The 27,091-nt window shown below is 43.9% G+C and overlaps 1 protein-coding gene across 2 annotated transcripts in view; it reads right to left on the bottom strand.

Moving 5' to 3' along the window:
- Nucleotides 1-27,091, bottom strand: part of RIT2 (Ras like without CAAX 2) — a 272,454-nt gene that overhangs the window by 186,832 nt on the left and 58,531 nt on the right. For both annotated transcript variants that reach the window (XM_079995109.1, XM_079995108.1), the window contains exon 2: nucleotides 15,035-15,091. In XM_079995109.1, coding sequence (XP_079851235.1) covers nucleotides 15,035-15,091 — 57 coding nt within the window. The remainder of the gene's footprint in view (nucleotides 1-15,034; nucleotides 15,092-27,091) is intronic.

Below are 27,091 nucleotides of genomic sequence, written 5' to 3'. Positions count from 1 at the left end.
TTAAGTGCTATATACAATGTGACCCTAGATGGCAATGGTAAGCCTTATGGGAAATTCAATGTATTTTTTAAAAAGCTTTTTTTAAAAAAGCATTTTCAGAACGTTTTTTATATGTGTGTAGATTCCACCTCTGCCTCATTGGATGGGTCGTCTTATCCGGGCGCCAAGCTCTCAGGTGCACGAGACCAAGAGTCTGGGGCCCAGGAGTTGAGTCTGGGGAAGAGCCCATCCACCGGTCGGAGTGCCTTGGTGGGCTCTTCTGCTGTGGGCGGCTCTGCACCACAAGTTCGGGGGCAACCGAGCCAGCAAGACGCTGAGTTGGCTGGCTGGCTCTGCCCTCCTGCGTGCCTGGGACTGGGGATGTGGGTGCTGGGCGGATCTTTGCATCCCAGCACTGCATATGCTTAAGACAGCCCTGGTCTTCAGGGAGAGAGATGTCTATTGACTTTTTATTTTCACAGAAGCTGGAAACACCTCTCAGTGTAAGCATAGGCTTTAATTGATCTCCCTGAAATGATAGTAAGTGAATCATTGCCACCTTAATCTCCACTCAGTAGCAAAATCACAGGGTCGAAAGTGGAAAGAAATTGCTACCTGCTATTCTGGTGCAGAGGGGGAACTGGTTCTGATTAACTAGGAAAGCCTTGCTCACGCACACACCTTTGAAGTGAATGACACTCTCCCCCCCCCCGCCCCCGCTTCAGCAGAAATGCAGCTCTGGAAGCATTAATTATTATTATTAATGTCTGTGTGGCAAGTGGGTTCATACTGTGTATGTTAGAAATGACTCATGTTTTATGCGGAAGGGGGTGCCTTCTGACATCTTGCGTTTTGCTTTGAAGCGTGTCTTGCAATGAGCTTAGATCCCTTATGCTTGCTATGGGTGTCGACAAATTGGAACAGGTTCTGAGGAAGACTACAAAAATGGGTGGGGGACTGTCCTATAAGGAAAGGTTGAAAGAAAGGGATCTGTTTAGCTCAGAAAAGTGAAGATTGTGGGTGGGGAGTCATGACTAGGAATGGGTGAGGCAGGCAGTTTCGGTTCATTTTGCCTTCTACCCCCCCCCCCCGAGTTCTCCACATTTCCCCGAAAAGGCCTCCTGAAAATTCACCATTGTTTTTGTGCAAGATCACTCACTGCTTAGGTGTGGTCGTATTGTGGGATGGCGAAGGCTTCCTAGGGACCTGACAAGGGAGTTCCAGGGATTGGAGTCCTACCTGAGCAGGCAGAGCGGGCATAATGCCCCCTCTATCTATTACATAGGGATGCGGGTGGTACTGTGGGTTAAACCACAAAGCCTAGGACTTGCTGGTCAGAAGGTCAGCAGTTCGAATACCCGCGACGGGGTGAGCTCCTGTTGCTCGGTCCCTGCTCCTGCCAACCTAGAAGTTTGAAAGCAAATCAACTTGCAAGTAGATTAATAGGTACCGCTCTAACAGGAAGGTAAATGGCGTTTCTGTGTGCTGCTCTGGTTCGCCAGAAGTGGCTTAGTCATGCTGGCCACATGACCCGGAAGCTGTACACCGGTTCCCTTGGTCAATAAAGCGAGATGAGCGCCGCAACCCTAGAGTCGGTCATGACTGGACCTAATGGCCAGGGGTCCCTTTACCTTTTTTCTATTAGGTGCTAGATCCAAGCCTGCCTGCTTTATTGGCCAATCAGTGCTGACCTTGAGGGCAGGACTGACAGAGCAGGTAGGCTTCCCTCAGGTTTGCTCCTGGTTCATTTAAGCAACCTAGACCTGGACCCTTTACCTGTTTCTTCCTCGCCGAGTTGCCTATGTCCATATGCCCTGTTGGGACCTGAGACTGATAGCATCCCCCCAGGCAACAGATCTCTGCAGGGGTCCCCCAATTTAATGTAAGTTTTTGGAAACCCTGCTGTCAGATTGACCCATGGTGCCACTTCTGGCAAGTGGGCCAGAAGTTAAAGATTATCCAAACCTCTGGAGGGCTGAGTTTGGGGATGGGTCAGAGGAGGAAGTATATAGCCTTGGCTTGCAATTGCTTCCCTAATACAGTGGTACCTCGGGTTAAGTACTTAATTTGTTCTGGAGGTCTGTTCTTAACCTGAAACTGTTCTTAACCTGAAGCACCACTTTAGCTAATGGGGCCTCCTGCTGCTGCCGTTCTTATCCTGAAGCAAAGTTCTTAACCCAAGGTACTATTTCTGGGTTAGCAGAGTCTGTAACCTGAAGCGTATGTAACCTGAGGTACCACTGTACACCGTTTCTTGTATGCGGTTTTGCCTAATATAAATTTTCCTTCTTCCTCTCTTTCTTTCTTTTTTTGCAATGCTTTCATCGTTCAGAATCAAAATACTTTGGCTCAGTTCTTTAGTTCTCACAGAAACAGCCTGGCAACGTGGCAATTTATTTTCACATATTCTCACCCAGTTTCCTTCAGCACTTTCGTATTCCTTCCCCTCCTCCTTCCACTTTCTCCCTTGTCTTCTCTTCTGTTGAAATTAGATTGGAAGCCCCCACAGACCAGGGACCTTTAACTTGCTTCTGTTACAGTAAGGAGTCGTATGCATCAAAGGGGTGTGTTTGTGTGTGTGTGAACAACAAATAATTCCACAAGATTCTATAGCAGTAGGGAGAAAACATGGGTGCTCCCAGCAGCATCCGTGACAAGGATTGCTTTCTGAAAACCTTTCTGGGTAAGAACACAATACAAGAAGTGACCTGCTGGACCAGGTCAAGTGGCAGTCCAGTACATAATTTTGTGTCCAGTCAGATGCCTCCAGATACCACACAGGCAGGGCAGAAAAAGTAGCAACCCTCTCTTGGGGGCGTCGCAAGGAGGGTGCGGGGGTGCAGTCCACCCCAGGTCTCATGCCTAGGGGTGGTGACAAAATCCCCCTGGGCAGATCGGTGTGGCAGCATGCGCACCTCCAGTGCGCAGTTTTTCACGATTGGCGCAATTGTCATTGTGAAAATCCACCCGCTGATCACGCAAATACGCCGGGTGATCAGCCTGGCACCCCCTTCCCTCCGGCAGGCAACGCTCGGATCCCTGGCGGGCAGTTTTATGCAATCGGCAGTCAGATTTTCGTGGTCTGTGGTTGGCGCTAGCACCCCCGGCTGGCGGTGCTGACCCAGTTTTATGTGCTCGTTATGCTATCTGCGGGCATATCTGTTTTGTGGACAACCCTCCCTTAAAATAAGCTCAACAACTTTGGGCAATGTACCCAAAAATTGCAATGTAGGTCGGGGGTGTGACAAAAATTTTTTTGCACCTGGTACCACCGGAACTTGTCTACACATCTGCCCTCTCTCCTTTTCTTATTGTCAGCATCTCTCAGCAAGCAGGGCAATTGCTTGCTCTCTCTTTTTTTTCTGAGGATCTCCTAACTGTTAGAAAACGCTTGCAGATTATTCTAAAGCAACTTTCTTTGGCTTGAGAATTCTTGGGTAGCTCAATCTGCTGCCTAAGGTGGCGGAAATGACTGGCAGAATCCGAGACCAAGGTGAAGAGTTGGTGGAAGAAGATTGGAAAAAATTTAAAGTTTATTTACAGAAATATTGCAAAATTAAGGAATGTTAGAAGGATGTTGGAATGAAGCTATGTGGTTTTAGCAGAAATGATATAAAGGATTAGGTAAAAATTGATTTTTTTTAATTGGAGAAAGACGAGAATGTAAAATTACAGTATATTAAGATAAATTATTAGGATAAAAACAAAGCTAGAAAGGATTTGCTGAAATATCTAATTGAACTAGAATACAAAAAAGGGAGGTGTGAGGAGGTCAAGGAAATAAGCAAAGGAAAGAAAGTTATGTAAAAATTTGAGCTTTTCCCCCCTCTTTTTTCATTTTTCGAATTGTTTGTATTTTTGTATTGTATTTTTGTATTGTATTTTTTGTATTTTTTATTTTCCGTTTTTTGGGTTTTTTTAATTTTCTCTTTCTTATCTTTAAAATTTGAATAAATATTATTTAAAAAACAAACAAACAATCTGCTGCCTAAGGGTCTCCATTGCTCTTCCTGATGGCTCCACTGTTCAAGATATTTGGGCTGCAGGCCACTTTCCTTTGGTGACAGCTTAATGGATTCTCCATGTTCAGAAGCACTACGTCCCCAGATGTTATGCTACGGAAAACCAACAGAATGGTACACCCACACCACCTTCGTACTTCATACACCTTAGATTTATTAGCATTTATTTTTATAAAAGTTGGGGGACGCAGGTGGCGCTGTGGGTTAAAGCCTCAGCGCCTAGGACTTGCCGATCGAAAGGTCGGCGGTTCGAATCCCTGCGGCGGGGTGCGCTCCCGCTGCTCCGTCCCAGCGCCTGCCAACCTAGCAGTTCGAAAGCACCTCCGGGTGCAAGTAGATAAATAGGGACCGCTTACCAGCGGGAAGGTAAACGGCGTTTCCGTGTGCGGCTCTGGCTCGCCAGAGCAGCGATGTCACGCTGGCCACGTGACCCGGAAGTGTCTCCGGACAGCGCTGGCCTCTGGCCTCTTAAGTGAGATGGGCGCACAACCCCAGAGTCTGTCAAGACTGGCCCGTACGGGCAGGGGTACCTTTACCTTTACCTTTTTATTTATAAAAGTATTTATATACAGTTAAATCACAAAACATAACTAAGCAGTTTATATCTTGGCAGTGAGTTCTGGAAGACCTGCTCCTTGCCTTGCAGACCTTTTTCTACCTGGCCTGAGAGGGAGTCCCCAGACTGACTCCAACTACCAAAGCTGAGGCTGCTGAACAGACTCTTGGGTTGGGGAATTGTTGGGGTTTTCACTGGGTGGGGGTGGGGTTGTTGCTGTTACTGGTATTAATCTTTTGTATCTTTATTTTCAATCTTATGATTTATGTGTAAATTGTTTAATTGGTTGTGTACCTTTTGATGTTTTATTTATTGTTTATGACTATTTTGGTTACGTTTGTAATTATATATATATATATATTCATATTGTAAGCCATCTTGAGCATGGCTTGAACTATGGAAAGGCAGCATACAAATAAAATTATGAATGTATTCATCTACAGCATGAAAATATAAAAAAACATACAATAAAAAACCATTAATTTTTGCAATTAAAAGCAAAAAAAAGCACACCGAAAAAAAGGTTTAAAACAAGCATCATCAAGCCATTGTTGGAGATGTACTCTTCATTGCCTATATAGGCCTGGTGGAATAGAAAAGCTTTTAGAAGGCATATAGAAGTTGGCACAGAATTTGTATTGACAGAGTTTTGTGCATAATTGGGCTTGCCAGGAACATGTTTTGCCAGCCACTTCTGGAAGCAGGATACTGGGCATTTGGACTGATCCAGGAAGGTGATATCTATAGTCTTATCTGAGGAAAAGGCATGCATGTGAGAGGAGAATGGGAAATACTGGAATGCCTCATGTTTGCAAGGTACGCCTTGAAGGTGTGCAGTGCGCCGACTGATGTAAAATACCCTGTGCATTAAAAAGCTTGGTGCCTGTGATTAACGGTGACACTTGATGGTGTGTATCTCTTGCGCTCCACTAGCTTTCCCTTTCCTTAAGCTCTTCAGGCATGAGTGATCAGTGCTGACATGCAATTGTATTTCTGAGCCAAGAGGGACTGGCTAAGTGCCCCAAAGGAAAGTTACCAATTAACCCCTAACCTTGGAGTAGTGGTATTGGAAGTGAGTCTGGAAAGGGAGAGAGGAAGATAGAGAGCTGCACAAAGAAGAGAGAGAGAGAGAGAGAGAGAGAGAGAGAGAGAGAGAGAGCGCGCGTCAGGAATGTGCAAAGCCTCTATTGTTTCCACAAATATTTCCCTGTTGTCAAAAGGTGACATTGCATTGATAATTCAGGACAATTATCTGGGCAGAGGAGAGAGGATCAGCTGGTTCACAAGGACAAAACACTCCACTTTGTTCGATCCTAACAGTAATGTGCATTTCCCCCCATTCATTGCCAGAGCAATCGCATAAATGTTTATTTAGAAGTAGGGATGGGGGGTATCTTATAGTTCTCTGCTTCTCTCTGCTTCTCATTTTCCCCTGCCTTTATCAACATTTGCACATCCATTTGGGTGACTGACTGAAAATTCACCAGCATTTTACGTGTTTGTATGTTAAATTAATATATACATTTTTGCGAAACAATTTCCTCAAATATAATGCATCCTTGTATGTTCTTTTCACAAACACATGCATTTTATGCATGCTTTACCCTAGCCTATGAATTCTTGCAGTGCAAAATTCAGACCAATGTGAATTTCTAAGAGGGGTTATATTTTGGTCTGCATACCAGTTCAGAAAGTATAAATAATGTAGGTTCCTCTTTAAATGTGAAAGAAACAAAATTTGTCCATCAACTTTGGAAGTTTTTCAGCAGAGATTGTAGGGTCATCTGTCATGGTCCCTTCCAACTCTACAATTCTATGATTCTATGGTTATGCATTTGTGTATGTTGTTTTCACTAATTTTCCATTAATTTAACTGGTATATTTCTGTACACAATACTTGGCTGGAGAACTGCAATGCAAAATTTGGAGAAGTCAACATTTTGAAGGATGGCTTCATTTTGGTTTGCATATTGTTTTGAATCAGGTAAGTCTGTCTTTAAATGCAGACTGAATCCCATTCCTCTGCCATCCCTACCACTCAGAAAACTTGTTCTCTTCCAAGTGCCTGCTAAATGTCATTGGGTGCCATCAGCCCCATCTGGCATGGTCAATAATCAGGAATGGGGGAAGCTGCAGTCTACCAACATCCAGAGGATCACAGGCTATCCATCCCTGTGTCATTGTGTTAAAGGGTGGCTCACAGAATGTCCCTGAAAATACGGAATACAGCAATAAAAACATTCACTACTTGGACATCTATATTCACCTCCTCCCAAAGCAGTCTCTCTCTCCCCCCCCCCCCTTTTCTGGCCATCTCCATTCTTCCAGCTTCTAGAGAACTGGAACACATCCCAGAGGAATACTGAGAGCATATCATTTCCATGTTTCAGATTCCAAAAGTCTTTGAAGATGGCCCCCAATATCATTCTTCTCATGACCCTGACTCCAAGTGCTTCTCAAGAGACAGAACCCCCTGACATGTTATTGTTGCTTAAAATTAGCTGGCTGCTTTGCTGTCTAATCTGCATGCCACCTGATTTTCATGGATTTGGTTTGAGATCAGTTACATGGCTGTTGAGCATCTTGGCACCCACCCAGTTTGTTCCCTCCTCCTCCTCCTCTTCCTCCTCCTCCCCGCATCTCTCTAGCTACACTAACGCCCAGCAACATTGCCAAGTAACTGCTCTGAGTGCAAAATCATTAGTTCTCCATTTGTTCGGGAAGAAAATTGTTTCTGCCAGTGCTGGGAAATTGTTTCCCCATTGCCATTAAATAGGAAATGTACAATGGAAATCATTTCATTTTCTTCCAGGGATGTCCTCTGGAATTGTTGCCACATATGGTTTAGCAAGTCAAGCAAGGAACGTTCTTCTTCCAAGACCACCTCTCCTTCAAAATTATGATTCTGCTAAATGATGCAGTTGGGCCAGGGATTCTTAATGAGGCGCATCATTGAAAATCTGTTGTGAAAATATATGCTTATTTGGGTAAAAACAATGGCCCATCTAACAATATTGTTGACTCTAACAAGTGTAGTTGCTACTGGGTAATAGGCCACATTTTCTCAAAGAAATTCAAGAAATACATTAAAAACAAAATAAAAAAATTCCTTCCTGTAGCACCTTAAAGACCAACTAAGTTAGTTCTTGGTATGAGCTTTCGTGTGCATGCACACTTCTTCAGATACACTGAAACAGAAGTCACCAGACCCTTCTATATAGTGAGAAGGTGGGGAGGGGTATTACTCAGAAGGGTGGTAGGATAGGGTGATTGGCAGATAGCTGTGATGAGCCTGTTGACGACTCTTAACGACTGCAATAGGTCTTACAGGAAAAAGCAAGGGGTGAGAAGGTGAAAAATGGCTTTGTCATGTATAATGAGATAAGAATCCAATGTCTTTGTTCAGACCAGGTCTCTCCATGGTTTTAAGTTTGGTGATAAGTTGCAATTCAGCAGCTTCTCTTTCCAGTCTATTTCTGAAATTCCTTTGTAATAGAACAGCTACTTTGAGATCTTGTATAGAATGTCCTGGGAGATTGAAGTGTTCTCCTACTGGTTTCTCTGTCTTGTGGTTCCTGATGTCGGATTTATGTCCGTTTATTCTTTGGCGTAAGGTTTGGCCTGTTTGTCCAATATAGAGAGCTGAAGGACACTGTTGGCATTTGATGGCATACACAATGTTAGACGATGAGCAATTAAATAGTCCCGAGATGGTATGTGTGATGTTGTTGGGGCCAGTAATGGTGTTGGCCGGGTGTATGTGGCAGCAAAGTTGGCATCTGGGTTTATTGCAGGCTCTGGTGCCAGTGTCCGTGTTAAGTCTGGTTGTAGTATTATTGTGGGTTAGGAGTTGTTTAAGATTGGGTGGCTGTCTGTAGGCAATGAAAGGTCTTCCTCCCAGAGCTTGAGAAAGAGAACTGTCATTGTCCAGGAGAGGTTGTAGATCTCTGATGATGCGTTGTACTGTTTTAACTTGGGAGCTGTATGTGATGACTAGAGGTGTTCTGTTATTTTCTTTTTTGGGTCTGTCTTGCAGTAAGTTCTTTCTGGGTATCAGTCTGGCTCTGTTGATCTGTTGTCTAACTTCATCTGCTGGGTATTTTATCTGAAGAAGTGTGCATGCACACGAAAGCTCATACCAAGAACTAACTTAGTTGGTCTTTAAGGTGCTACTGGAAGGAATTTTTTAATTTTGTTTTGACTATGGCAGACCAACACGGCTACCTATCTGTAACAAGAAATACATTGTTCTCCCCCCCCCGCCCCCCAATTTTTTTTCATTTCACAACTTTTAGACATCATTTGATTGTTAAAAAAGACCCTCAAAGCAGCTTACAAATAAGATAAAATAATATAATTGACAATAAGAAAAATTAACAATAATTTAAGACTTTCAGATAGTTAAAATAACAATAGACAAGGGGTTGGCAAACTACGTTTCACAGGATGGATATGGTGTGCCGCTTTAGCTCTGCACGGGGACTGACTGAGCGGGCAGCGATGGCTTCCTATTGGCTGCAGGATAGGACTTCCAGATTGCAGCCACGGCCAATAGGAAGCCACAGATGCCTCCTCCCCACCGCCATGGCTCCAGAAGCCAGCAGGGTAAGGGCGATCTGGCCCTCCAGCGGAAAAGTTTGCCTACCCCTGCAATAGACTAAAAGCAGACTGAAACTCGCATCGACTTTCTAAACGTCTGGGTATGCATGTGCTGCCACGCTAAAATATCTATTTCTTACTAATGTGGAAGACATATTATTATGTGGCACCTGAAACGATGACAGTTCTTCAAACTGAAGTGTTTGAGTGGGCATATGTTAATAATTATTATTATTATAATTAAAACTTGATTTGATTGCCCTTCACCGATGGGTAAGGCAATCTCGCTTTACTTCAGAATCACCTATGGAACGCAACAGGACTAACTTCTGAGTAGGCATGGCTAGGACTCAGGGATAGGCATAAGAAAAACTGGACCTGTCATTGGTAGATAGAGAGAGTTGGTGCACATAGGTTAATAGATACCCCTAATCTCCAAGAGTGGCTCAGACTGTTACATGAGTTGCAGCAATCTTTTCCGAATTTATGCAAATAAACCCTAATGCAGTATTCAAAACCCCACGCAAAATTGGAGAGAACATGCAAAGGAAGCTTATGCAAATGAGCCTGCTTTGCATAATTCCAATCACAGATTTTTGTCTGTGATCCCAAATTTCGGATGTTTTGCTACAGAGAGTTGGCTCAATGGTTATATTTGAGAGACAGGCAGACAGGCAGGCGGGCAACTGGGGACCAGTAGATGGGAGCATTAGTCATGTTTTTGGCAATGCAAAACTAAAAATAAATAAACACCACCAATCTGAATTGCTTTTAGAAAATACACTGATCTGAAAAAATATGCTAAAATAAATGTACAGAAGTCAACATATTTCTTCTTTGTGGGGAAAACACTTTAAGATTAGGCTGTCGTCTCATACAAAATTCTGGTATCTGGGCAGATGCTGGGATGGACAGTCTGAGCCCTATATCAGATCTAGGGGTGGAACTGGAGGATTTTTCAGCAATTTGCTATGAGCCTAGAAGCAGAGTTTAGGAATATTTGGAACACTTGCAGGCAGAGCCCAGAATCTGGAAGCAAACACAGAGGTTAACCCCAGGACAAATTCATGTAGTCACCTAAAGTAAACAACAGCTCCTTGACAGGGACAACCTGATCACATTAACTCATGCATAGCCTGGACTACTGAAATACACGTTATGTGGGGCTGCCCTAGGGCCTGGTCTGGAAGCTTCAGTTACTGCAGAATGCCATGGCTAGACTGGTGATGGGAACAACCACCAGTAGTGTTAAATAACCTGCACTGGCTTCTCATTTGATACTGGGTCATGTTGATGGTTCTTGTACCAGTGTCTAAGCTGCTGTACAACTTAGGCCCAGGGTATCTTAAAGACCACCTTGCCCTGTTTGTCCCAAGCTGATCACTAAGATCATCTGGGGAAGATCTAATACTGGTCCTCCATGGCCCAGAAGCATTACTTGTGTCAATGAGAGTTGTGACTCCAGCCTAGTGGACCCAACTTTATGGAACAACAGTCAACATCCTTGCCAAAATTTAGATGTCAGGTTAAAATGATTTTACATGAAGAGGCCTTTGCATCATGAATGCTGCCCCAATGATGTTTTAATCTAAGTTTTAAACTCTGTGCTAACCAATTAACTAAACATTTTCAGTATTATTATTATTATTATTATTATTATTATTATTATTAAAATTTGTATACTGCCCTTCATCCGTAGAGCTCAAGGCAGTTCACAACATAAAAATACAAGATAAAAGCACAAAATACATAACAACCACCACAAGCAACAACTCCCTTCCTCTCACCCCATCCCACAAACACATTTGAAATGTTATAGGATGTTAATCAGCCCAAGGCCTGGTTGTAGCAGAACGATTTTGCCTGGCACCTAAAGGTGTATAATGAAGGTGACAAGCAAGCCTCTCTGGTGAGAGCGTTCCACAAATGGGGAGCCACCACAGATAAGGCCAATTCTCATGTTGCCACCCTCCAGACCCCTCATGGAGTGGGCACATGAAGAAGGGCCTCAGAGGATGTCCACAGGATCCAGGTAGGTTCATATGGAGAGAGGTATCCTTGAGGCATTGTGGCGGTCCTGAGCCCCAAACTAGCTTAAGGGGGTTGTCTGATCCTCTCTACTTTTCTGTCAAAAGCAAAATCTCCACCCGACACCCCACCAGTTGTCTGGGAGCTCTGTTCCCAATGGGCCTTTCTTTCCTGCAGATCTGAAGTGTGAAAGATGAGGAAATGGTTAAAGCTCAAAGAAAACGGAGTGCAGCAAACTTCTGTCTTTCATTCTCTTAAAGCCATCTCCTTTTATAGCCAGATAAATGTTTGCTCTCAGCCATCTGTCAGCACTGAATGCTCAGCAATGTTAATCCAAAGTGATGAATGTGCCCTGTGGACATCCAGAAGGGTACCTCTGGGGTCATTACTCACTCTTCCCTTTTAAAGGTGATACTAGGAATTTATAACAATGCCCACCATCTTTGGGATCAAGCAAAAGGGTCTGACGGACAGTGACATCCTATGTTGCTGTTGCCACAGAATGCTGTTGCAGCGGCAATTGCAAACCAATAATTCAGAGGACTCAAAAGACACAGGGTTACAATTTGTTCTGGCCTTTCCTTGATAGCATTGTGGGGGAGGCTGAAAGACGTATCACATTTCTAGAGGAGTACAGAGCGGGAAAGGTGACACAATATGGCAAATAGCACAGGATCCATCTTCCTGAGAATCATAACAAACAAGCAGGTTTCTAGTCCTTATTATGCTTGCAAATATATATTTGGAAGCTTGGGGATGGGGCTCTGGTGCTCTCAACAACTCCTGGCCTGAATAAATTAATGACTTATAAAAGAAAGAAAAACAGTTTCTGTTGTGGAATGAAAGTTAAATTCTCAGTGTAGACATTACACACAGGCTGGAGAATTGAGCTTTCTTAGGTGTAGGATCTAGATTGTTTACATGAAAAACTATAAGCTTCCTCCCCACTTGCTATCAAAGAGTACCTTGACCAAGCTTTAAATAAAAAATGTTTTTGCCACAGCCATCAACAGGCTTTAATAAGAGATTCAGATACTCAGAGAAGGACTATTCCAATCCATTTCATGAATGACTTGCAGTGTTTCTGTTGGTCAAACTATGAGCTGGTCTGTATACAGAAGTTTCATCCTTTTTGCTACCAGTTCACACTTAGTAGGTACCGTATTGTTCGCTCTATAAGACGCACCAGACCACAAGACGCACCTAGTTTTTGGAGGAGGAAAACAATAAAAAAAATATATTCTGAATTCTGATCGCTGCACAGTGAAAGCAGCAATCCCTCTTGCTGTTCTGGCTCCTGGGATAGCTGCACAGCCTGCATTCGCTCCATAAGATGCACACACATTTCCCCTTACTTTTTAGGAGGGAAAAAGTGAGTCTTATAGAGCAAAAAATACAGTATATCAGAGGTTGCCCTCAAGGAGCCCATAAGCACAGTGGTGTACTTGAGGTCTTCCCCTGGTGCTGACAAAATCTCTGACACACCACACCATTGCCTCTTGGGTCATGCATGAGGTGGTGAGCGTGGTTACCCTGTTCTCCTTTGAAAAGTACATAGAGCTGAAGAAGGAAGTGGCTGTTGAATTGCAGTGTCCCAAGCACAGCGGAATGATGAGGAGTACGTGCCACATACTCTATATTACTTTATTTACACTTCAAAGCTGGTAGATTACAGAAAAACATCTTGCCTCTGCCGGAGCAGAGAAAGCATCCTCTCTCCTCTAAAGCACGGAGAGAACAGTGTGTGAACAGTGAAAAACAGGAAACCAGTGTACGTCACATCCAGTCTCCTTTCCCGTGAGAAACTCCAACAGCAATTGACTGTGGAATGTAAACACCTGTCTCGTGACAAGCACTTTCGCTGCACAGTGAAGGAAGCAGAAACCAACAGTGGCAAGAGTGTCGCTCTTTCCAACTTCCTTTTTAAGCCCTATGTGTTTTTCAAGGCTTCTTCTAGATCTGACTTTAGGTCCTTAGGACATGTGAAGTGTTTGCAGGGGTGTGCTCTAGCTCTTTTTCTGTTTGAGGGGGAGCAAATCTGAGGGGAAGAGGGAGAGAAATTGCGAGAGCAGGTGGTGCCAATGGGACTTGCTCAACAATCCAAATGTGCCCACAGGCCTAAAATGCCTGCCTCCCCTTGCTGAACACAAAAATGCTGGATTTTGAAACACCAAGCTGAAAGCTAATCTTACTGTTAGGCATTTCCCGAAATCCCTGGCCAAGTAACTGCCATTTTGAATTTTTGAAGGTTTTACAAAGTTCACATTGGGAACCTTGCCTGTTGAACCTATGCAATATTCAGGCTGTAAACAGGTGTTGGTAACAAAATGCTTTACTTAACTGGGTTATATTCAGCTCCCTGGTTATATTCAGCTCCCTGGCAGGACCCTAAGAGAAGGTCTATGCTGAGAAGGAAGAGCATGGAGTCTGAGTCACACACAGCAGCATACCCAGGGGTTGGCTAAATTTGTCCTTGCCAAGGACGCAGGCCTGGGAGGTACACAAAAATTGTGTCTTTCCACTTTGGCTCAGAGTGACTAGGAGCCCATCCACTAACACGCACCCTGAGCTGCTCCTCTACTGCCCTGGACAGTTGGCTGATGTACGCAGGCTCCCCTGGGTGCCTTTGCGGAAGAATCCATTCACTGGTGTGGAGCACAAAAGGTGTTGAAAAGCAAGCTTTTAAAGTTTCTGGTCCATGGTCTCTCCTGGCTTTGAAGGGTGCAAGGGAGCTCAGATATGCTTCTGCTGATACATAAAGGGACTGTGCAGTTAATTCCAACACAATGGGCATGAATTATTTCAACCAGGGCTCTAGCTTTTCATTTGCATCATTAGCAGATTAATCAACTAAAAGTTGAGTTCACTAGGAACCAATATGCTAACATGGTCATGATCACGGTCCCCTTCTCCTATTTTTCTTTTTTCTTTTTTTCCCATGCAGGGCAAGCATTTTTTTTTTTTAAAAAAATAATATTTATTAACATTTCAATAAAAAAGGTTACAAAATTAATGAAAACTAAAATACAAATTACAGAAAAAATAAAAACAATTAAAAATAAATCCCTCTTTCTATATCTTAGAGTTCATTTACTTATTTTCATGACTTCCTCACACCTCCATTTTTTGTATTCCAGTTCAGATAGTTAATTCAACAAATCCTTACCCTCTTTGTTTTATCTTATTTCTTGATCGATTTTTACATATTCCTGTTTAACCTTATTACTAAAACCACTTCGTTTCATTCCAACGTCATTTTAACATTCAATAATTTTACAGTGTTTCTGTAAATAGTCTTTAAATTTCTTCAACTCTTCTTCCACCAACTCTTCTCCCTGGTCTTGGATTGTGCCAGTCATTTCCGCCAATTCCATATAGTCCATTACTTTCATCTGCCATTCTTCCAGAGTGGGTAAATCTTGTGTCTTCCAATACCTTGCGATAAGTATTCTTGCTGCTGTTGTCGCATACATAAAGAAAGTTCTATCCTTCTTTGGCACCAATTGGCCGACCTCCTTCCCCTATTTTTCAAGGCTATTTTAGTTCCAGTGTGTTCATGATGTACTAAACAACAAGGAAATCCTAAAGGGAGCCATTTCTTCAAACCACATGTAGTAGCTTTGGTTTAGCATGCTGCAGGCAATCTTGTGCTCCCTTCAGAATTTCGAACATGGAAATGATATTCAGGTGCCGATTTATATGCAAATGTATTTCCATTTAATTGGTTAATTAATGAGTCACTTGGATGAAGGGGATGCAATCAATGAGAAACCTTTTTAGCAGTTGGAAGCCCAATTTCTCATTGCTCCACAGCCCAAAGTGCTGGTGTAACAAAGATGGTTTAACTTACCTATGGTGGGATCATGGTAGTCAGGGAACCGGTGGCTGATAAACTGCATTGTCATCGCTGGGGAAACAGAAAGAGATGGAAATGATAAGTCAATGATTAGTAGCTGTGATACGCAGCTCAGTAAAACCAAAACCAAGTAGTTTGCATTTCTGAATAACTGAAAAACAGAGTGCAGTCCTATGCAGGGATGGGATTTTTTTGAAAATCTCAATGGCAGATTTTTCTTAAAAAAATCCTAACTCACACCTTGACCTTGATAAGAAGTGAGTTATATTCCCTCCTCAGCTCCGCACTTCATTAATATATTTGTTATGGTACACATTTGTTTTCCTAAAGTGCATGCTCTAGTTATCTCCCACGTGGACTACTGCAATGCGCTCTACGTGGGGCTGCCTTTGAAGGTGACTCGGAAACTACAACTAATCCAGAATGCAGCAGCTAGACTGGTGACTGGGAGCGGCCACCAAGACCATATAACACCGGTCCTGAAAGATCTTCATTGACTCCCAGTATGTTTCCAAGCACAATTCAAAGTGTTGGTGTTGACCTTTAAAGCCCTAAACGGCCTTGGTCCTGTATACCTGAAGGAGCGTCTCCACCCCCATCATCCAGCCCGGACATTGAGGTGCAGCACCGAGGGCCTTCTGGCAGTTCCCTCACTGCAAGAAGTGAGGTTACAGGGAACCAGGCAGAGGGCCTTCTCGGCCCTGTTTAGGGAAGTTTTTAATGTCTGATGCTGTATTGTTTTTAATATTTGGTTGGCAGCTGCCAACGATTTTAACTGTTTACAGTGGTCTTTTAAATTTCCCCAGCCACTCTGGGTGGCTTCCAACTGAATATTTAAAACAATACAGCATCAGACATTAAAAACTTCTCATTCCTGGAAATGAAAGAAAGTTGCAGACAAAATCTTTAGCCTAGTGCTTCTCATTCCTGTTTTCAGTAACCTACAATACTGTATACTGGACTAGTGGTGTTATGCAACCTCTGGAGCTAATTGGCTCAACTGGTCAGGGAAACAAGGGTGCCGGAATGTTTGCAATCCAGTTTCTACCAGAAAATAGAGGTGGGGGAATCATTTATCTAGGACTGAGAACATACACAGGTCCCAGAGTACAGGTGAGGAACCTTCTCGCCATCCCCTATTCGCTCAGGTAATCTGTTAGGGGCAAAAAGTTCACAGAGGGCAGAATCAACACCAAAAGCCACCTACCTAATATCAATAGGCAGGGATTTCCAAAGTGTAGGTACTGTCACGCTGGATTCTCTGCATTAGCAGAACAAACATCACATGGCATTGGGAAAAGCACCAGTTCTGCATTTTATTAATAGTTTTGTTTTGTTATTATAACAATAATAAATTAAAAACCTTAAAAGTAGACTGATGCAGAAATCTTGCCTTCAACAGATGTCACAGTGAAGAGCAAGTACAGTGGTACCTCGGGTTAAGTACTTAATTCATTCTGGAAGTCCGTTCTTAACCTGTAACTGTTCTTAACCTGAAGCACCACTTTAGCTAATGGGGCCTCCCACTGTGGCTGCGCGATTTCTGTTCTCACCCTGAAGAAAAGTTCTTAACCCAAGGTACTCCTTCCGGGTTAGCGGAGTCTGTAACCTGAAGCATCTGTAACCCCAAGTATCACTGTATAGTTTATTTTTCAAGGACTTTATTTCCTGATGTTGGAAAAAATGGGCCTTTGACCTAATTCAAAAGCATTCTTCTTATGTTCTTAGATTCAGTTTTTGCTAAGCATAATATTGACTTCTCTACCTTCCCTTAACTAAAATACACTGGTACCTTGGTTCTCAAATGCCTGGGTACTCAAACAACTTGGAACCCAAACACTGCAAACCTGGAAGTGTTCCAGTTTGTGAATTTTTTTTGGAAGCCGAACGTGCTCCGTTTTGAGTGCCACACTTCTGTTTTGAGTGTTACGCTGAGGTCTGTCTGTTTTTGCTAAAAAAAAATTGTGTTTTTGTGGCCCTTTATTTTGTTTGTTTTTGTGACAGTGTGGAACCCACTTCAGCTACTGATTGATTGTGTGACTGCATTATATTGTTTATTGCTTTCATTTTATGGATCAATGGTCTCATTAGATAGTAAAATCCATGTTAAATTGCTGTTTTAGGGGTTGTCTGGAATGGATTAATCCATTTTGCATTACTTTCTATGGGAAAGCACCCCTTGGTTTTGGAATGCTTTGGTTTTGGAACCGACTTCCGGAACGGATTAAGTTTGAGAACCAAGGTACCACTGTATTAGTTAATTTCACTATTTGCCCAAATGCACAGAAATTCCAATCACCCCTGCAGCTGGTGTGGTACAGTCCATTCTATCACCATAGAGAACCTACCATTCATTCATCCCTCTGCATGTCTCAGATGCCAGCAGGGCAAGACTATGAATATACAAGACTGTCGCTGCCTACTCACATCATTCAAAATGCATCTCATCTGTCTTCTTAGCTTTATTGCTGTCCCTTGTAGCACAACCCGCCCCCTTGCAATCAATAAAAATCCAGGTAGCATGGAGTGCTCACAATGCGCGCGTCGTTCAGCCTTTTGGTAGCCATCATTTATTATATATATGCACACGGTTATTGCGCCAAGTCTTTCTGATAGGAAATCAATGGGCAGGAGAAGAATCATCGCAAACTGCAGAGAAGTCCACCAGAAAGTTAAGGCATGAACTCCCACCTGGCTGCCCACGAGCACATTTGATACATTTTCTAAAAGTGAAGGGAACGCAACAGGGATTTCAACCCTGGAGCATCCCCAAAGTCAGTAGCTGTGATTGTTTAGAAGATCACAAAGCTCTGGTGTCTAGGAGGCGAAAGCAGTCAGGATCCCAAAGCATTTTGTGCATTTCATTTTTTAAAAAAACAGCACTGGCTTGAGCAGTTTATTTATTTTATTTTATTTTAATGTTTTCAGGCTGCAAAGCCCTCCCGATATGGCTTGCAGAGCAGGGAGAGCAAGCAAAAAGCAGTTACAATATTCAGCAAAATACAATTTAGCAAAACACCATCATTTTAAATGGCAGTTAAAAAACATATATCCCACAATCTGGCTCAATGTTCATTTTTAAAAAAATAAAAATAAAAAATCCAATGAAACCATCAGGAAATATGCAATTTAAAACCAGTAATAATATAGCCATTTAATAATCAGAAATTGATTATTATTAGCAGCTGAAAGTAACTCAAAACTATTGACTTTTTGAGGGGTGTTTAAAAGCTATGAGGATTCTAACAGCTAAGAAGGCAGCTATCTGAGGAATAACTGTCCTCTCCTCCTGGCCTAGATATTGTCACAGGATCTAATCTGGGTGTGGGAAGGAGAAGAGTTGATGTTCTTTCTCAAGGGATAACAACCAGAACCATCACTGGCCACTGGATGTAACTTTAAGACCAGTTGTGCTTGAACTTGCTTTCCCATCCTCCCTTCATTTCCTATTTCCTTGACTGTCTTGCCTTCTTGGATGGTGAGCCTGAAGGCAGGGACAACCTTAGAATAGTTTATGTAAGCCCTTCTGAGAGGCTGTTTGGCTAAAGGGTGACTAGTGCAATGAATAAAGAAATCCCTGAACTGTACAAGGGGCAACTGTAACTCCCTCAAGGGAGGAACACAAATATGGGACCACCACTGAGAAGATCTGTCACTTATGTTCCCCAAACAGCATTAATTTGCACAAAAAAGCATTCTCCCCTTCTTCTTTTTTTACTATAAAGAAATATAAGAAAAATTGCAACCATCAAAACTACACAAAAACAAAAGTTGATCCATTCTTACTACAACATGGATTACATAAAAACTAATTTTCCTCTTTTTGATATACTCTAATTAAATTATTAATATAACCTGCTGCAAACTTGCATATTTTGATATGATGCACTAGAATGTTTTAAGAAATGCAACCAATCTACTGTGAGTTCATCCCATCTTTGATTTCTTTCTTCCATTCTAATCAAAAGTGTTAGTTCTCCCCCCCATTAAATCTGATACAAAGGATCCAAATAACCCTATTAAGAATATTTCTTCAAGGGGTGGGGGGTTGCTTTGCCCCAAAAGAGTGCATTCACTCTTATCTATATTCTAAATCCAGAACACTGTACACCATTCTGGAAACCCATTTGCATGTCTCTATGGACACATGCATCCTATCCCTGAATAACAAATACTATGAACATAATGGGCTGGGTCTCCGCACCCTTTATGTGGGCTTCCCAATGGCAACTTGAAGGCTACTCCTGAAAATAGGATGGCGGATTAGACTGATGCTTAGATTCTGATTGTTGCAGGTAGTTCACACATAATTCCTTAACTGGTAAACATACCGTACATGGCTGGACATTCACATTTGCAGCATAATATTTTCAACTTCATGGCAAAAGTGTGTCAGTGTGTCATGAAATTGCTAAAGGAACAAATTGAGAATTGTGCTTCTGTAATTGGCAGCAGTATCTTAAGAAGCATCATCTTAAAAATCTGAGACATCACCTTGCCTACAAAGGTCCGTATTGTTAAAGCTGTGGTTTTCCCAGTAGTGATGTATGGAAGTGAGAGCCGGATCATAAAGAAGTCTGGTCGCTGAAGAATTGATGCTTTTGAATTATGGTGCTGGAGGAGACTCTTGAGAGTCCCATGGACTGCAAGAAGATCCATTCTGAAGGAAATCAGCCCTGAGTGCTCACTGGAAAAACAGATCCTGAAGCTGAGGCTCCAATACTTTGGCCACCTCATGAGAAGAGAAGACTCCCTGGAAAAGACCCTGATGTTGGGAAAGATGGAGGGCACAAGGAGAAGGGGACAACAGATGACAAGATGGTTGGACAGTGTTCTTTAAGCTACCAGCATGAGTTTGACCAAACTGCGGGAGGCAGTGGAAGACAGGAGTGCCTGGCATGCTCTGGTCCATGGGGTCACGAAGAGTCGGACACGACTAAACGACTAAACAAAAAGAACAAATTGGCAACAACCAAGAATTGGGGGGATTTAACCTAGCACGTGTTTCACTGCTGAGTTATTCCCCACCCACTCTGCAATAGAACAGGAGGAAAGATTGTTCACAAATGAATGGGACTGAGAAAATGCTAAAGTTTCTTCTTCTTCTTCTTCTTCTTCTTCTTCTTCTTCTTCTTCTTCTTCTTCTTCTTCTTCTGTGCCCATACTGAATGCTTCTTCTCATTTGCATGAAAGACTTGTGGTGTTCTTTTTGCAGAATCTGAAGAGAGGAAGCTAAATGTTTCAGATATTTGAGACAATTGGCAAATCACTGGCAGTACAAGGGTTAAAGAAGTCACCCAACCGTCTAAAACAGCTATCTTTCTATTTTTATTGAGCAGCTTGAAATTAAATCATGCCTTCGAAACAGAGAGGTCTTGAAAACCTTATCAAATATTCATTAAATATCTATATGATGACTTGCAATTCAAGATTTTAGGAAATAATGACAACAATTCAATTGGAATATTCTTTTTTTCTCCCTTTGGTACAATAAACATACCATTTATTACAGTCGTTCTACTCTGCATCTTTATGTATTTATTTCAATTCCAGACTTACCCATGTATTTCATTTACTCATTCTCATTTAAAAGCCTCATTTTAATACAGCAACCTCTTCTGCTGCATATATAATTCAGAGATAAGTGTCCCTAATTTATACATAGGTGCAGTTTTGCACAGGATTTTAATATTCTGATGAAACCAAAAGGCATGTCATCAGCAACAGATTTGTCTATTACTATAGTATCCAACTGTAGACAGAGATCAATGCCATGCCCTCCTACCAGACAGACATTTTCTCTCTTTATTTTGTTTTTGCTTAACAGTACAAGAAGAACATAAAGACAGCCTTGCCTGATCTGAGCAAAAGCCCATCAAAATTCACTCTAACAGAAAACTGGATCACTGATGGAGTGATCCAGCCACTGGGCTGAGCTGGCCTCTTATCAGCTACTGCTGACGGAGCGATGTGCGAGTCACTTGATCAATGTTGGCTTCCATTTTCTTCCCATCAAACCTGTGGGCAGGGGTCACAGTGGGGGGCTATTCACTGGCAAAGCCTAGAGCAGTGGTGTCCAAACGTTTTTCAAAGAGGGCCAGCTTTGATGAACTGAAGGGCCAACCAAAAGCCCAATCAAAGTTGTTAACCCAACCTTTTTTTTAAGGATTGAAGTTGTTGAGTGTTTTTTAGGATTGAAGTTGTTGATTTTACCCCAGGGAAAAAACTGCCACAGGGGCCATAATGAACCAAACGCCGAGCTGTATGGACTTTGGACATGCCTGGTCTAGAGGAAAGTCCTGAAGTGGTACAAACCAGTCACTCTGCCACTGCAAGATGACAGCAAGTCCATTCAAGGCCCAGTTGCTACATCAGTCTGGAGCTGGTGCACTGGGATCAGGCCCAATTGTTCTCTCACAAAACTTCCTACCCAGACAACATCCTAGCACCACCATCTGGCATCACTGTAGAAAGCTGAGAAGTTGGGGACACAGATTATAATCTGCAACCCAAATAGTGACATATCCCCCAACCTTTTAAGAGGGCAAATTGGGACAGCCCACCCCCCCAGTGACCCCGTCACTTGCTTGGCTGCTCACCTCTCCCCTCCCACCTTTGTCTGCTGGCATCTGCTGGCATCCTCCTCCTCCTCCATTGCCTCAGGAGATGCTCCACCAGCCAAGAGCAGTCTAGGGGAAGGCACAGATTTCTCCTCCTCCTCTGCCAATGCTGCAAACATACATCCAGAAGCCAGCTCCTGGAAGCCCCATGACAGAAGGAGGAAGAGTGGCAAGGTCAAGGTAATCCCCCCCCCCCAGGGGCGGAGGAAGGGGGACACGGTGGGTGCAGGCTGCCCTGGGTGTCACCACTGAGTGCTGGGCGGCACTCTCCGTGGGGCCTGCAGTGCTCCTGAGCCACGTGCCTCTCCTGGCAGTGGCTTGGTGAGTGCAGGATCCGTGCTGCCCAAACAGTCCACCCGCTGCCACCACCACCCAGTTTTAGGGCGGCTGAGTGGGAGGAGGCAGGCAGACTCCAGAGGCCCTGTTGTTCACCCTGCCCCTATGGGCGGCTCGCCCCACCCTCACCCCGCCCCTTTGGGCGGCTCGCCCTGTTCCTGGGCATGCCGCCCCAAATGCCCGAGTGGCTTCTTCTGCCACTGACACCCCCCCCCCCCATTTTTTGGTCCTGCACTCTGGTGTGAGGCAACTGACTTGTGCTACAGCACAGAACCCCACATTCTGGCACAACCAGAGCAAAGGAGCCAAAATGGGATATCCTGGATAGTTATCAGCTGGGGTGGCTGTCAATCTGGGATGTCCCACTTAAAACGGCACACTTGGAGGGTATGTAGTGATGCAAGTACAACACTAATTATTATTATTATTATTATTATTATTATTATTATTATTATTATTATTATTAATACCCTGCCCTCCCCAGCCAGAGCCAGGCTCAGGGTGGCTAACACCAGTAAAATTACAGTAAAAACATAATAGGGAAAAACAACAACAATTTAAAATGCAGCTTCATTTCAAAAGTAGCCCATAGATCAAAACCATAAGGGAAGGGAAACATAAGGGTCAGACTGAGTCCAAACCAAAGGCCAGGCCAAACAGCTCTGTCTTGCAGGCCCTGTGGAAAGATGTCAAGTCCTGCAGGGCCCTAGTCTTTTGTGACAGAGCGTTCCACCAATTTGGGGCCAGTACTGAAAAGGCCCTGGCCCTAGCTGAGACCAATCTAACCACCTTGCGACCCAGGACCTCCAAAATGTTGTCATTTGTGGACCTTAAGGTCCTCCGCGGGGCATACCAGGAGAGGCGGTCCCATAGGTATTTGGGTCTTAGGCTGCATTGTCTCTCATTTGAGGGGAACACCACCAAACCAAACTTGCCCACACTCCCTGCCACCCGGGTGAGAGTCAGAAGTGTGTTTCCCAACAGAACTGGCACTATTATGAGCCTCGATGAGGCAGCTGCTTCAGTGACAGAGGTGGGAAGGAAGGCAGATTTTTCTCATTTTCTGTGGTGAAACTGGGGGTTTATTTGACGCTGGTTTTATATGCTTTCCTTCTAATAAACTGATCACAGGAACACTGTTAGGATCGCTGATTATGCTGCCTTTCTCATTGCTAGAAGTTAGAGCTTCCTGTTTTATTTTTATACAGTAGTGTCAGGGGACTGCCATCGGAACAGGGAAGGAAGGCAGAGGGGCAGTTGGAATACAGGGAACCTCCGAAAACCTTGAGAAGCAGTTCCTCTTCCTTCCTCTTTCCCCACACCTCCAGTGGGGAAGAGACCAGCGGATGCTGCTCGGAGCCCCAGTGCTGCACCTCATCAGTCTGAGGGTGGGAAAAGCCACACCTCCCAGGTAAAGGAGAGGAAAGGGCTAGAGGGTGCTGCTGGGAGCCTCAGCACCGCTCCTGGCCAAGGTGGCCAGGAAGGAAGCAGGCCTCTTCCATCACCCACCTTGCGCAGAGGTGTAAAATGCAAAGAAGGAAGGAAAAGGCTGGGGGTGACTAAGCTCTTATGTTGGGGGAGGACCGGAAACGACCACTCTCAGATTCTGCTAGCGATTGAGGCAGACATGAACTTGTGGTTCTGCACTGTAAATAGTTTTGCACCAAAATAAAACCTTTAAAAGACAGGTCAGAGTCCTGACTGGTTACTCACGAGCAACCACCATTATCATATGACAAGTAAGCTAATTTATTCATCACTGTCTATCCTCCATTCAGGCAAGCGAGAAGCATTAGGCACTCAAAGACACATTTAAGTCAAAAACACTCATGGAGGATGCAAAATAGACAGGTCTGAAAGGCTGCATCTGGTCCCAGGGACTTATATCCCCTATCCATCCACCACCCTTAACAAACTACAGATCCCAGGATTCTGAGGGGAGACTCCATTTGCTGGTTCACCTCAGGCAGCAGGCTCTGTTCCCCACATTCTGTATCCAGACTGATGGGGGGAGACTTCTTTAAACAGTTATCCTTGCGGAGCTGCTATGAATTTATAATGAGGCCCCTTAACATTTATATTTGCCTCCACCACAGGTGCAATCATTTATTAACACGGCAATAAATGTTTAATCTTGTTCATCTGTAACCTTTTCGATCAGACGGTTAACCCTCCCCGCTCCAAGAGATGATCCGGGGGGGGGGGGGAATAGGAAGGCTGCAAATCATGTCACGTTAAGTCTAAATTGAAATTTTGAAATTAAAAAATGCTCCGCCAGCCTGGCCATTCCACATATATACATAAAGGGTGGAGTCTGGTTGCACATCTCATGAATGGATGTCACCTGGGAGACCTGGAGGGTATTTTGAGCAGGCAAGAAAAGAAGGACTTCTTCACATAAGGCAGAATTAACAGATTCCAAGAGTGAAAGATGGATGCCAGGGAAGATCAACTGAGAGACTGCTGAGGTTGGTTTTCCATCACCTCCTCAAACAACTGCCTATTTTGTAGACTCTCAGGAGAGCAGCAGTGAGGGACTCACCAAAGGTGAGAGCTGTTTCCTAGTTCTGCTGGATCTCTCAGCGGCCTTTGACACCATCGACCATAACATCCTTCTGGACCGTCTAGAGGGACTGGGAGCTGGGGGCACTGTTATACAGTGGTTTCGCTCCTTCCTCCTGGGCCGTGTTCAGAAAGTGGTGGTGGGGGATGAGTGTTCAGACCCTTGGGCCCTCACTTGTGGGGTACCTCAGGGTTCCGTCCTCTCCCCCATGCTTTTTAACATCTATATGAAGCCGCTGGGAGAGATCATCAGGGGGTTTGGACTGGGTGTTCATCAGTATGCAGATGACACCCAGCTCTACCTCTCCTTTAAATCAGAACCAGTGAAGGCGGTGAAGGTCCTGTGTGAGTGCCTGGAGGCGGTTGGAGGTTGGATGGTGGCTAACAGATTGAGGTTGAATCCTGACAAGACAGAAGTACTGTTTTTGGGGGACAGGAGGCGGGCAGGTGTGGAGGATTCCCTGGTCCTGAATGGGGTAACTGTGCCCCTGAAGGACCAGGTGCGCAGCCTGGGAGTCATTTTGGACTCACAGCTGTCCATGGAGGCGCAGGTTAACTCTGTGTCCAGGGCAGCTGTCTACCAGCTCCACCTGGTACGCAGGCTAAGACCCTACCTCCCCGCGGACTGTCTTGCCAGAGTGGTGCATGTTCTGGTTATCTCACGCTTGGACTACTGCAACGCGCTCTACGTGGGGCTACCTTTGAAGGTGACCCGGAAACTGCAATTAATCCAGAATGCGGCAGCTAGACTGGTGACTGGGAGTGGCCGCCGGGACCACATAACACCGGTTCTGAGAGATCTGCACTGGCTCCCAGTACGTTTCCGAGCATGATTCAAAGTGTTGGTGCTGACCTTTAAAGCCCTAAACGGCCTCGGTCCTGTATACCTGAAGGAGCATCTCCACCCCCATCGTTCAGCCCGGACACTGAGATCCAGCGCCGAGGGCCTTCTGGCGGTTCCCTCATTGCAAGAAGTGAGGCTACAGGGAACCAGACAGAGGGCCTTCTCGGTAGTGGCGCCCGCCCTGTGGAACGCCCTCCCATCAGATGTCAAAGAGATAAAGAATTACCTGACATTCAGAAGACATCTTAAGGCAGCCCTGTTCAGGGAAGTTTTTAATATGTAATGCTGTACTGTTTTTAACACTGATTGGGAGCCGCCCAGAGTGGCTGGGGAAACTCAGCCAGATGGGCGGGGTATAAATAATAAATTATTATTATTATTATTATTATTATTATTATTATTATTATTATTACTGCCCCATGGGCCAAAATTGGTCCATCACAATTTCTAGTAGGATAATACAGACACAATAACAGTCTCTATCACCTTGCATCTGTAAGCTGTTTTTTTCTCTGCAGAAGAGCCAGGCTGCAATTATTTCCATTTAGGACAAGGACAGCAATGGACGAAAATGGGTTACTTGCATTTCAAGAGTCTAGGGGTACTGAGGGCAATGCCAAGAGAGCTACTGAGCAGAAGAAAGCTGTGGCTCATAACCTAAAAGACTCATAAACCATCCGCTTGTTCCTTCTTGCAAAAGAGAGAACCGAGATTAATCTTGGCCTGGACCTCTGGATTCTGAAAAGTGGGGAAAAAATGTTGCTGTGGTGACTAGGGCTTGTACAAGCTCTGCCACAATGCCCCTTAGTGTGAAGAAAGAATGGAGTTGCACAATTCCAGTGGCTCTGAGTCGAGAGTTTACATGGATAAGACCCAGTATAAGGATGAGAATGATGGCTGTGGAATCTAGATTCAGGTAGGTAGCCATGTTGGTCTGATGCAGTAGAAATATCTATAAAATAATCATAATAAAATGTCCAGTAGCACCTTAGAGACCAACTAATTTTTGTTCTTGGTATGAGCTTTCATGTGCATGCACACTTCTTCAGATACATTGAAACAGAAGTCACCAGACCTTTATATATAGTGAGAGGGTGGAGAGGGGTATTACTCATAAGGATAGTGGGAATGGGTGATTGGATAATAATAATAATAATAATAATAATAATAATAATAATTATAATTATTATTATTATTTTATTTGTACCCCACCCAACCACTCTGGCCGGCTTCCAACAAAGATGAAAAATACATTAAAATGTCACACATTAAAAACTTCCCTAAACAGGTGTGGTAAACCTGTTGACGACTGTTGATGACTGCAATTGGCCTTACAGGAAAAAGCAATGGATGAGATGGCCAAAAATAGCTTTATCATGTATAATGAGATAAGAATCCAATGTCTCTATTCAGACCAGGTCTCACCATGGTTTTAAGTTTGGTAATACAGTGCTACCTCGGGTTAAGAACTTAATTCGTTCTGGAGGTCTATTCTTAACCTGAAACTGTTCTTAACTTGAGGTACCACTTTAGCTAATGGGGCCTCCCGCTGCCGCCACCCGATTTCTGTTCTCATCCGGAAGCAAAGTTCTTAACCTAAGGTACTATTTCTGGGTTAGCAGAGTCTGTAACCTGAAGCGTCTGTAACCCCAGGTACCACTGTAAATTGTAATTCAGCATTGTGGAATC

Source organism: Podarcis cretensis, assembly GCF_951804945.1.
Source record: "Podarcis cretensis genome assembly, chromosome: 11".
Taxonomy (NCBI): Eukaryota; Metazoa; Chordata; class Lepidosauria; order Squamata; family Lacertidae; genus Podarcis; species Podarcis cretensis.
This window is presented reverse-complemented; position numbering and strand designations above follow the sequence as displayed.